General features: G+C 39.2%; 1 protein-coding gene across 4 annotated transcripts; it reads right to left on the reverse strand.

Annotated features, from left to right (window-relative positions):
- Window positions 1-400: 400 nt before the first annotated feature.
- On the reverse strand, window positions 401-11,958 carry LOC137886648 (prolyl 4-hydroxylase subunit alpha-1-like). 4 transcript variants are annotated; one of them, XM_068729188.1, is made up of 15 exons: window positions 11,803-11,958; window positions 11,003-11,092; window positions 9,416-9,512; window positions 9,124-9,275; window positions 8,885-9,022; window positions 8,492-8,740; window positions 7,349-7,518; window positions 7,095-7,271; window positions 6,717-6,787; window positions 6,013-6,112; window positions 4,003-4,056; window positions 3,697-3,762; window positions 3,337-3,405; window positions 2,863-2,959; window positions 401-483 (listed from the first exon to the last, which is right to left on the reverse strand). In XM_068729188.1, exons 2-15 carry the CDS (start codon window positions 11,085-11,087, stop codon window positions 473-475), a joined length of 1,536 nt encoding a protein of 511 aa, XP_068585289.1. In that variant the 5' UTR covers window positions 11,088-11,092; window positions 11,803-11,958; the 3' UTR covers window positions 401-472. The 4 variants fall into 4 exon arrangements, with proteins under 4 accessions (XP_068585289.1, XP_068585288.1, XP_068585287.1 ...); XM_068729187.1 differs by lacking the exon at window positions 401-483 and adding an exon at window positions 620-1,897 and having other exon boundaries at window positions 11,833-11,958; XM_068729186.1 differs by lacking the exon at window positions 401-483 and adding an exon at window positions 620-1,897.
- Between the last annotated feature and the right edge of the window lie 307 nt (window positions 11,959-12,265).

Here is a 12,265-nt window from a genome sequence, read left to right on the forward strand (position 1 = left end):
TTTTTTCTTACTATATACTATATATCTATACTGTGCTGGTTTGACTGGTATTGTCCCGGTTTGTCCCGACTATCCGTAAAACACTAAAATCTCCTGGTTTTCAACGATCTTGGTGTAAATGCAGAAATAAAAGATGTCCAGATAGCAAAGTAAAAGAGCATGCTGATGGTGCATTCGTGTGTGGGACACTTAAGAGTCCCGGATCGGTGGTTTGTATTTGTGTTCCCCCTGAGCCGTCTCCAACAGCTCTGGTGGTCCCACATGTAAACCGTCAATATAATATGAACATGTTGAAACTGGATCAAGAACTGAAAAACAACCAAACTGTAATGTCTGAAACTAAATACTTCAGGAAGGACAACAGAGGACTACCTTTAGATAAATATTTGACATTCTACCTTCTGCACAATGTGTTGTAGAAGCGGGATCCTCTGGCGGATGTCCGGCTGGTGGCGCCGCACGTCTTCATATCCTAGAGGACATCTTTTGGAGTCAAACAGGACAAGTTACTACAGAGGCCAGCAGCTGGTTTTCTTTGGCTCAGATTCAGGAACATGAGATCCGTTGTGAGATTTCATGTTTAATCTATTCAATAATAAAGACAAAAATCACCTCAAATGAGCGTAAAAACATTTCTGCAATTGATAAACTTTTATTGAACTTTGTAATTTCAAACACGATGAAATACTTCATAAAATACGTGAATGGAAACACGGTGATTGTTGTGTATAAATTGAGTGCAGCAGTTCTTTATTTATTCTGACTAGAAACATATTTTACATTTACTCAAGTACTGTACTTCTACTTTACCTGAGTGTACTTTATACTTCTACTACATCTCAGAGGTAAATATTGTACTTTTTACTACGTTCATCTGACAACTTCACAGATTCAGATTATTAATCAACTAAGAAATGATGATGTAACATTACAGATTATATAAAGTCAATAAAATAATGTATAATAGTTATAATATATATTGTTCTGATTTTAAGAGTACTTTTGATACTTATATATATTTTGATGATGACTTTTGTACTTTTACTTGTGATATTAGTACGTGTACTTCCTGGTTGTGTATTCTGGTTCCTGATTGGTTCACACAGTCTGCGATCAAGTCATGTGACTAAAAAGACAATTTGGAGCGAAGTCACTGAAGATAAACTGAGTAAATATGAGAAGTAGTGGAAGTATAAAGTAGCAGAACGTGGGAATACTCTAGTAAAGTACAAGTACCTGGAGTTTGTACTTGAGTAAATGTACTTAGTTACATCCCACCTCCTTTAAACTCTCAACGAGGAAAAGATCAAAGCTTTAAAAGTAGATGTTTGAGACGTTTAACAGGTTTAAATTGACATCGACACGATAACTTGTGTTGTGTTCAAGTGACTTCTGTTGTAATTAAGATCAAAGAGGAAATGTGAACTTTAGTGAACTGAATGTGTTTAAACATGAAAGACAAGAGGAGGAGGAGGAGGAGGAGGAGGAGGTGGAGGAGGAGGAGTTGGAAGAAGAGGCGGAGGAGAGGAGGAGGAGGAGTTGGAAGAAGAGGAAGAAGAGGAGGAGGAGGAGGAGAGGAAGAGGAGAAGAGGAGGAGGAAGATGAGGAAGAAGAAGAGGAGGAAGAAGAGGAGGAGAAAGAAGAGGAGGAAGAAGAGGAGGAGGAGGAGGAGGAGGAGGAGAAGGAAGAGGAAGAAGAAGAAGAAGAAGAGGAGGAAGAAGAGGAGGAGGAGGAGGACAGGAGGAGAGGAAGAGGAAGAAGAAGAGGAGTAAGAAGAGGAGGAGGAGGAGGAAGAGGAAGAGGAGGAGGAGGAGGAGAGGAGGAGGTCAGTCCGTCTCCTGGAGGCCACAGCGCCTCCTGAACTCCTGTCCTCGTTCATGGATCCATTTATTGGACACTGCAGACAGACAGGGAGATGAAGATGAAGACGAGGATGACTGTTAGCGGTTACAAACAGGATCGCTAGTGAACGTCACACTAGCATGCTAACGTGCTAGCGTGCTAACGTGCTAGCGTGCTAACGGATTGTGTGTTGTTGTGTTGTGGAGCAGAGAACAGAGGAAGAGATCCTCGTTGTTCTCCGTGAGGTGAGCATGAAGAGAGAGAGAGCTCTGCTCCAGGAGGAAGTCTGGCGCCGTGTGCTCTGATTCTTTGGTCAGGCAGTGAACGCACCAGGAAACTCCTGGAGGAGCAGCTGTTAAAGTCTCTTCTTCTTGAATACGGGCTTTTAATTCATGTGATGTGGAGAGCAGACTTAGAAAGAGGAAAGATCAAAATTTAAAGAAAACTTTTAAAATGGAAAATTTGAAAACAGAATTTGGTGTGATGGTAGAATGAGTGTTTTCAAAATAAGGTCACTGTATGTTAGGAGGAAACCAGGGAGGGACCTACTTTTTCAGAATAAAAGCCACACAGACATCTTGACAGGGTTTTTTTTCAAACTAAAAGCCTCATAGATTAACTGTATCCTAACAACAAGCTCAGGATGATGAGCCTCCAACAGTCACTGTAAGTTAACAGGAAACCAAGGATGGACCTACTTTTTCAGAATAAAAGTCACAGAAAGTATCTGTATCTTGACTCAGGTGAGGTTGTTTTTTCAGAATAAAAGCCCCATAGAGTAACTGTATCGTAACAGCAAGCTCAGGATAAGTCTTGTTTTTTCAAAATAAAAATCCCCAACGGTCGCTGTATGTTAACAGGAAACCAGGGATGGACCTATTTCTTTCAAAATAAAAGTACCCCCCTCACAAAGAGACAGAACTCTGGTTTAAATGAGCCGTGTGAATTCAGAATGTTGTCGTATTGATAATATTAACATATATATATATATATCTCTATAAACACATGTTCTGAACTCACCCCACTTGTTTCCCACCAGAACCGGACAGGCAGCGTGCCGGGTCCGGTAGTCTCCTTCTCCACTGGGATACAGATTGTACCAGAACACCGCCGAGCCCTGAGGACACATCATCATCATAATAATGGTGAAAAATAACAATTAGTATAATAACAATAGATATAAATAGAATACAGTTTATAAGACAATAAAAATAATAATGAACGTGTTAAATATAAATATTCAAAAGAGCATATTTCCACATCTGTAAAGGCAGACTACACAATAAACTCTGCACTATTTAAAACATATTGTTTCATATCAAGATAAAAACAGGAAAGAATTAACAGTAAAATATAAGAATATAATTCAACAAAAAAACAAACAGCAACTTCAGTTTTGAATATCCTGAAATGTTTCATTATTTCATGAATAAAGACTAAACAATGAATGAATCAACAGTCAGTTAATTGATGAGGACAATAATGAAAGTGAACCTTTTTGGGCCAAATAGCAGCTCCAACATCAGTGAAGACGGTGGCGCCCCCTGCCTGTACGTCACTCATCTGCAGGAGGAGACACAGAGCCGTTAATAATGATTACATCATTATTATTCACGATTACATCATTAGTATTCATGATTACATAATAAGTATTCATGACTACATCATTATTATTCACGATTACATAATTAGTATTCATGATTACATAATAAGTATTCATGACTACATCATTATTATTCACGATTACATAATCAATACTGATAACATAATGATTAAATAATGATTAATAATGATTAAATAATGATTAATAATGATTAAATAATGATTAAATAATGATTAATAATGATTACTGACGTAAAGCAGCCAGGTAGCGATTCTGTTTCCTGTCCCCAGCTCTTCAAAAGCATCTGGTTCATCTTTCTATACAGAATATAAAAATTTAAATAATATCACACCAAAACGATGAGAAAGAGAGAAACAGGAAGTAAACAAGACATTGAGTAATTGAATAATAGAGAATAATTGTTTGCATCATGTTCAAGCGCTGCATCCAATGATCAGGGCAGAAAGGTTCATTATCATTATTACTATTATTATTATTATTATTATTATTATTATCATAAATAAAAGCCCACAGAGTGTCACGATGATTTAATTTACCCGTCCAAAGTCATAGTGAGGCTCGTACTGTCCTCCCACTCCATAGTTAGCCACCTGCAGACGACAAAGACAAAGAGAAGAAGAAGAGACGACAAAGAGAAAGAGAAGAAGAGTCGACAAAGACAAAGAGAAGAAGAAGAGTCGACAAAGACAAAGAGAAGAAGAAGAGACGACAAAGACAAAGAGAAGAAGAAGAGACGACAAAGAGAAAGAGAAGAAGAGACGACAAAGAGAAAGAGAAGAAGAGACAACAAAGAGAAAGAGAAGAAGAAGAGACGACAAAGACAAAGAGAAGAAGAAGAGACGACAAAGAGAAAGAGAAGAAGAAGAGACGACAAAGAAAAAGAGAAGAAGAAGAGACGACAAAGAAAAAGAGAAGAAGAAGAGACGACAAAGACAAAGAGAAGAAGAAGAGACGACAAAGAGAAAGAGAAGAAGAGACGACAAAGAGAAAGAGAAGAAGAGACAACAAAGAGAAAGAGAAGAAGAAGAGACGACAAAGAGAAAGAGAAGAAGAAGAGACGACAAAGACAAAGAGAAGAAGAGTCGACAAAGAGAAAGAGAAGAAGAGACGACAAAGAGAAAGAGAAGAAGAGACAACAAAGAGAAAGAGAAGAAGAAGAGACGACAAAGACAAAGAGAAGAAGAAGAGTCGACAAAGAGAAAGAGAAGAAGAGACGACAAAGAGAAAGAAAAGAAGAGACAACAAAGAGAAAGAGAAGAAGAAGAGTCGACAAAGACAAAGAGAAGAAGAAGAGTCGACAAAGAGAAAGAGAAGAAGAGTCAACAATGACAAAGAGAAGAAGAAGAGTCGACAATGACAAAGAGAAGAAGAAGAGTCGACAAAGACAAAGAGAAGAAGAAGAGACGACAAAGAGAAAGAGAAGAAGAGACGACAAAGAGAAAGAGAAGAAGAGACAACAAGGAGAAAGAGAAGAAGAAGAGACGACAAAGAGAAAGAGAAGAAGAGACGACAAAGAGAAAGAGAAGAAGAAGAGACGACAAAGACAAAGAGAAGAAGAGACAACAAAGACAAAGAGAAGAAGAGACGACAAAGACAAAGAGAAGAAGAGTCGACAGGCAAAGAGAAGAAGAAGAGTCGACAATGAGAAGAAGAAGAATCGACAAAGAGAAGAAGAAGAGACGACAAAGACAAAGAGAAGAAGAGACAACAAAGACAAAGAGAAGAAGAGACAACAAAGAGAAGAAGAGTCGACAAAGAGAAAGAGAAGAAGAGTCGGCAAAGACAAAGAGAAGAAGAAGAGTTGACAAAAACAAAGAGAAGAAGAAGAGACGACAAAGACAAAGAGAAGAAGAAGAGTCGACAAAGACAAAGAGAAGAAGAAGAGACGACAAAGACAAAGAGAAGAAGAAGAGACGACAAAAACAAAGAGAAAAGAAGAGACGACAAAGAGAAGAAGAGACGACAAAGACAAAGAGGAGAAGAAGAGACGACAAAGACAAAGAGAAGAAGAAGAGACAACAAAGACAAAGAGAAGAAGAAGAGACGACAAAGACAAAGAGAAGAAGAGACGACAAAGACAAAGAGAAGAAGAAGAGTCGACAGACAAAGAGAAGAAGAAGAGACGACAAATACAAAGAGAAGAAGAAGAGACGACAAAGACAAAGAGAAGAAGAGACAACAAAGACAAAGAGGAGAAGAAGAGTCGACAAAGACAAAGAGAAGAAGAAGAAACGACAAAGACAAAGAGAAGAAGAGACAACAAAGACAAAGAGAAGAAGAGACGACAAAGACAAAGAGAAGAAGAAGAGTCGACAGACAAAGAGAAGAAGAAGAAACGACAAAGACAAAGAGAAGAAGAAGAGACGACAAAGACAAAGAGAAGAAGAAGAGACGACAGGAACATTTAATAAACGCTTGAGTCACGTTACATTCAAATATATTGTTCACTCTGAACACACCTCTGGATCTGATTCATGTGTTTTGTGTCTGCATGACAGTAATAAAAATAATATCCTCTTCTTCCTCTTCCTCCTCCTCCTCCTCACCTGCAGCTCCTCTGCCGTGGTGACGTCCAGGCCGGTGACGTCCTGGATCCTCTGGTTGATCCGGTCGACCACCGGGTGTTCAAAGGCCCCGAGCCAAGCACTGAGGGAGAGCGGAGACAGGAGAACGTCTCACTGAGGCCATGTCCACACGACTATGCTGTGAGCACCGAAAACGGAGGAGTTTGAAAACTCCGGGGTCGCCTCTTCGTGTAGACGCTCGTAAACGCTTTAGAAATGATGACGCCCACCTTCACTACTTGATTGGTTGTTAGCAGACATGACGTGTCCTTCCCTGATTGGTCACGCCCATATCACGTGACCTTTACCCGGAAGATCACAAACAACAGCCTTGATTACTGATCGACTACCAGGTTAATTTAACATGGACAACTAATTACTACTACTACTACTACTACTACTACTACTACTACTACTACTGACTACAGGGGAGAGATAAAGACCCGCAGTGCTGTGACTACTAAAACTTTCGACGAATTACATTACATTAATTGTATTGAATTGAATTGAATTGTAGGAAGATCTTAAATATCATCATTATTAAAGACTTTATTACTCTGTCGTATTGTTATATTAATATATATTAAAATATATTACTAACACCAACAACACAGTCCTGTTATAAACTCACCATTAGTTAGTAAAGGGGGGGGGGGGAGAGACAGGCGTCTCTCTTGATGTCTCACCTCTTACTGATGCGGTAGTGGGCCGTCTCCAGAACACCGGTTACCGGGTTGGAGATGGTGGCTCGACGCAGCTGTGGAGACGTAGAGACCTGTCAATCACTGTGTAGCCCTGCCCCTAAATCATCCTCTGCTTTATGGTGTGTTTGACTCTAAATGGAGCATAATGTACTAAATGAACATCATGCTGTATTGAAGAAGACTGTAAACTAGAGATTGAGACCATAAACTCATGTTTACAATGTTTACTGAGGGAATAAATCAAGAGAGAAGTAGAGTCATTTTAGACTAGACTTCTATACAACCAGAGGAGTCGCCCCCTGCTGGACACTAGAGAGAATGCAGCTACAAACATCTGGATCTCTCCACAGCTGGACTCACCCTGGGTTTGGCGAGCTCTTTCACTTTCTCTATCTCTGCGTCTGACACGATGTCGTGGTACCGGACGATGCGAGGTCGGTCCCACTCGTCCTCCTGCTTCACCGGACCGATCACGTATTTCGGGTGGCGGTCGTTGTCGTGGTAACGGCAGAAGAGGCGGCTCCGCCTGCGAGGAGTCTGAAAGAGGAAACGGCATCAGGATGACGAGGAGGAAGAGGAAGTGTGTGTGTGTTTCATCGTGAGCGTCTCCTCACCATCTTCAGGCCCTCGCCGCGACACAGCTGCTCGTACTTCTTCCTCTCTGGAAGATAGTCAGGGGGGCGACCCCGGGTCTCCCTCCTCCTCCCCCCTTCCTCCCCCTTCTGTTTGTCCAGCTGGAACTCAAAGTACTTCAGGTTCCCCATGGCTCTCTGGTGTGTCGGGTCTAACGGGGACATTTATAATCCGTCATGACATAAAGACAGGACGTCAGTCAGACAGGAAGTCAGTCAGACAGGAAGTCAGTCAGACAGTCAGGAAGTCATTCAGACAGGAAGTCAGTCAGTCAGACAGGAAGCCAGACAGGAAGTCAGTCAGTCAGACAGGAAGTCATTCAGTCAGACAAGAAGTCATTCAGACAGGAAGTCAGTCAGTCAGACAGGAAGTCATTCAGACAGGAAGTCAGTCAGACAGGATGTCAGTTAGTCAGACAGGAAGCCAGTCAGTCAGACAGGAAGTCATTCAGACAGGAAGTCAGTCAGTCAGACAGGAAGTCAGTCAGGCAGGAAGTCAGTCAGTTAGACAGGAAGTCATTCAGACAGGAAGTCATTCAGTCAGACAGGAAGTCAGTCAGTCAAACAGGAAGTCAGTCAGACAGACAGGAAGTCAGTCAGTCAGACAGAAAGTCAGTCAGACAGACAGGAAGTCAGTCAGTCAGACAGAAAGTCAGTCACACAGGAAGTCATTCAGAGTACAAGATGAGGTAATTTTAGATAATCTATTTATTCGTTTTTTTCAAAACATCTTCGATGACAAAATCAAATTTGATGAATGAATAAATAAATAAATATCCTCTGATTTCAAGTGTTTTAATGTTCCATCTTTAAATGTTTCTGAGTGAATTTAATATGACAGGATGAACACACGAGAGCCGTCCTCTTTCTTTTCTTTTTTTTTCACGTCTCCATGCTTCCATTGGGTATCCCGTGTTTAACGTCACATTGCAATGATTTGTGGGTAATTTCCTTTGGCAAAGTCTGCATCTAATGCTGACTTAAGGAAAGTGTTTATAAAGGATCAAAATGTCTGAGAGCCTCAAACACTCGATGACTTGACAGTAAGAACTAAAGGGTGGAGATTGGGATTGGGCCTCAGACAGAAACAAACTCATGTCATGTGACTCATGTCATGTGACTCACCGAGCTCCAGCAGCCTGCGGGTGAAGCCCAGCGCCGGCTCCAGCGCCCCCTGCTGGTAGACGGAGTAGCTCAGGTAGTCCAGGACGGTGACGGCGTCCACGGAGCCGGAGGTCTCGCCTTCGTCCAGCTGCCTCAAGGCCTGCAGCATCCACAGCTCCGTGTGGTAGTAGTCCGCCTCCGAGTACGCCACCTTGCCGAGGTCGTAGCAGTCGTCCGCAGTCAGAGCGCTACGGTGGGACAAGGACGAGCCTGAGGACGAGAAGTCTTTAGTCCTTTAAGACATGTTCTAGTTCTCTCTACTTCTAGTCATCATGGTTCTGTTTCCATAGGGAGCAGGACTTTTATTTTGAAAATCAGGACCACAGAGAGAGATTCTCCGGTCTGTGAGGATACCTGGCAGCGCTCCGGTGGACATGGTGTTGGTGTCCAGCTGGTAGGTGTCCAGCAGCCTCGTCAGAGCTTTGGCGGCTCCGGTCTGGTCGTCGTCGTTGGGGAAGTGCTGTCTCTGGATGGTGAAGTTAGAGATGAACGCTGTAAAGACATAAAACACCACAGAAGAAGAGCGGTGGGTTGTCTGTGGTGTGGACGCGGTCGGAGGATGTGAATCCTGTGTGTGTGTGTGTGTGTGTTACCATCAGACATGTCAGACAGCACCAGGCTCTCCAGCTCTTTCCACTCCGTGTTCAGTCTCTTCATCAGCTTGAAGGCGTTCACAGGGTGTCCCAGGAAACCCTCAGGGTCCTGGAGAGCCACCGAGGAGAGGAGGTCCAGTCTGTCTGCCCATCTGAGGACACACACACACACACACACACACACACACACACACACATAGCACACGTGAATAGTCATGTGACATCCTTTTGAAACGCCGTGTGGACAGAGATGGTCTTCAGCCTCAGACTGAACACACAAAGACCTGTTTACCTCTTCACCTGCTGCAGCTTGCTCTCCTCTGCTGTGATGTAGTCCTTCAGGGAGGAGACCAGCTCCTTCTCTGTGGACAGCAGCTCAGTCATGTGACCTGAAAACAACACACAGTTTCATCATTTGGTCAAAGTTATTACTGTTATTATTAATAATATAAATTAGAGAACGGGAGAGACGTCGCAACATGAAACAAAGTCACGCTGATCCGGTTTGAAACTGAAGGTTCTGAAGTAAAAACAGAGACAAACCTAAATATATTCAGTTTACATGACAGAAGACGTTAAAGTTTTAACGTTAACCATCAAAGAGTAAATAAAGTTTAACGTTAACCATCACAGTGTAAATAAAGTTTAACGTTAACCATCACAGTGTAAATAAAGTTTAACGTTAACCATCACAGTGTAAATAAAGTTTAACGTTAACCATCAAAGAGTAAATAAAGTTTTAACATTAACCATCAGTGTAAATAAACTTTAACGTTAACCATCAGAGTGTAAATAAAGTTTAACGTTAATCATCACAGTGTAAATAAAGTTTAACGTTAATCATCAGAGTGTAAATAAAGTTTAACGGTAATCATCAGAGTGTAAATAAAGTTTAACGTTAACCATCAGAGTGTAAATAAAGTTTAACGTTAACCATCAGAGTGTAAATAAAGTTTTAACGTTAACCATCACAGTGTAAATAAAGTTTAACGTTAATCATCAGAGTGTAAATAAAGTTTAACGTTAACCATCAGAGTGTAAATAAAGTTTAACGTTAACCATCAGAGTGTAAATAAAGTTTAACGTTAACCATCACAGTGTAAATAAAGTTTAACGTTAACCATCAAAGAGTAAATAAAGTTTGAACATTAACCATCAGAGTGTAAATAAAGTTTAACGTTAACCATCACAGTGTAAATAAAGTTTAACGTTAACCATCAGAGTGTAAATAAAGTTTTAACGTTAACCATCACAGTGTAAATAAAGTTTAACGTTAATCATCAGAGTGTAAATAAAGTTTAACGTTAACCATCAGAGTGTAAATAAAGTTTAACGTTAACCATCAGAGTGTAAATAAAGTTTTAACGTATAGCCATCACAGTGTAAATAAAGTTTAACGTTAATCATCAGAGTGTAAATAAAGTTTAACGTTAACCATCAGAGTGTAAATAAAGTTTAACGTTAACCATCACAGTGTAAATAAAGTTTAACGTTAACCATCACAGTGTAAATAAAGTTTAACGTTAACCATCAGAGTGTAAATAAAGTTTAACGTTAACCATCACAGTGTAAATAAAGTTTAACGTTAACCATCAGAGTGTAAATAAAGTTTTAACGTTAACCATCAGAGTGTAAATAAAGTTTAACGTTAACCATCAGAGTGTAAATAAAGTTTTATCGTTAACCATCAGAGTGTAAATAAAGTTTAACGTTAACCATCAGAGTGTAAATAAAGTTTTATCGTTAACCATCAGAGTGTAAATAAAGTTTAACGTTAACCATCAGAGTGTAAATAAAGTTTAACGTTAACCATCACAGTGTAAATAAAGTTTTATCGTTAACCATCACAGTGTAAATAAAGAACACAGGATGAACTCACCGATGGAGGTGAAGAAGTCGTTGTGAGCCGAGGAGGAAGAGGAGGAGAGGAGGAAGATGTGGACCAACAACCAGCAGAGAGCCATGAAGCCTTCAGAGGAACCAGACACCATCATTTCAATCATCTGTTTAAACTAAGCTCTTCAATGAATCACTTTATATCACTTTAAAGTGAAGAGCTGCAGCTCATTGGTCACTGATATTTAAGACCAAACCAGTCGATCAGGAGAGTAGTCATCTTTGTAGTTCTATTTTAATAACTTTACACTGGAATCATCATGAGACCAGCTCAACCAACTATGAAGCAAAGATGTGTTTCAATAACCAACAACCATGAATATCAATGTTCACCTTTAATATAATAAAAGAATACATACCAACACTTATACGTATATATGCACATATGTACATATACATATATATATATATATATATATATATATATATGCATATATATATGCATATATATATATGTATATATATATGTATGCATATATATATGCACATATATACATATATATATATACATAAATATATATACATATACATATATATATATGCATACATATATATATATATATATATGCATATATATATATGCACACATATATATATATATATATATATATATATATATATATGCATATGTATATATATGTAATGAATATATATATATATAAATATATATATATATAAATATCCCAGTATAACAGGGACCTGCTGGGTTAGACTGGTTTAACTTCACAGACTAAAGTTAAATAAAGGGTCTAAATGTGGAGCTAACACTTGATGTAACGTTACCGGTAATCACGGATCCGTTTCCGGGTTTACCTCTGAAAAGAACCGTGAAAACAAGAAACTCCTCGTCGGTTTAAATCCATTAAAAACATGAAGTGCTTCTGAATGTTGTTCCAGAGTCAAGCTAGCAGCAACAAATACACAACTTCGTCTTCTTCTCTTCCGCTCCTCCTACTTCTTCTGCAGACAAGATGGCGGCTGTCGGGCGCTTTGCCGCCACTTGCTGGACTGGAGTGTGGTCTAAAGATACTCTCTAAAAAATACATATATATATATATATATATATATATATATATATATATATATATATATATATATATATATATATATATTAAAAAATACATATATATATATATATATATTAAAAAATACATATATATATTTATATATAAAAATACATATATATATATATATAAAAATATATTAATATATGAAAAATACATATATCTTCATGAATATTCTTCAA

The sequence above is a fragment of the Cebidichthys violaceus genome, unplaced genomic scaffold (assembly GCF_023349555.1).
Source record: "Cebidichthys violaceus isolate CVI_PGR_0920_01 unplaced genomic scaffold, fCebVio1.0.p SCAF_45, whole genome shotgun sequence".
In the NCBI taxonomy this organism is placed as follows: Eukaryota; Metazoa; Chordata; class Actinopteri; order Perciformes; family Stichaeidae; genus Cebidichthys; species Cebidichthys violaceus.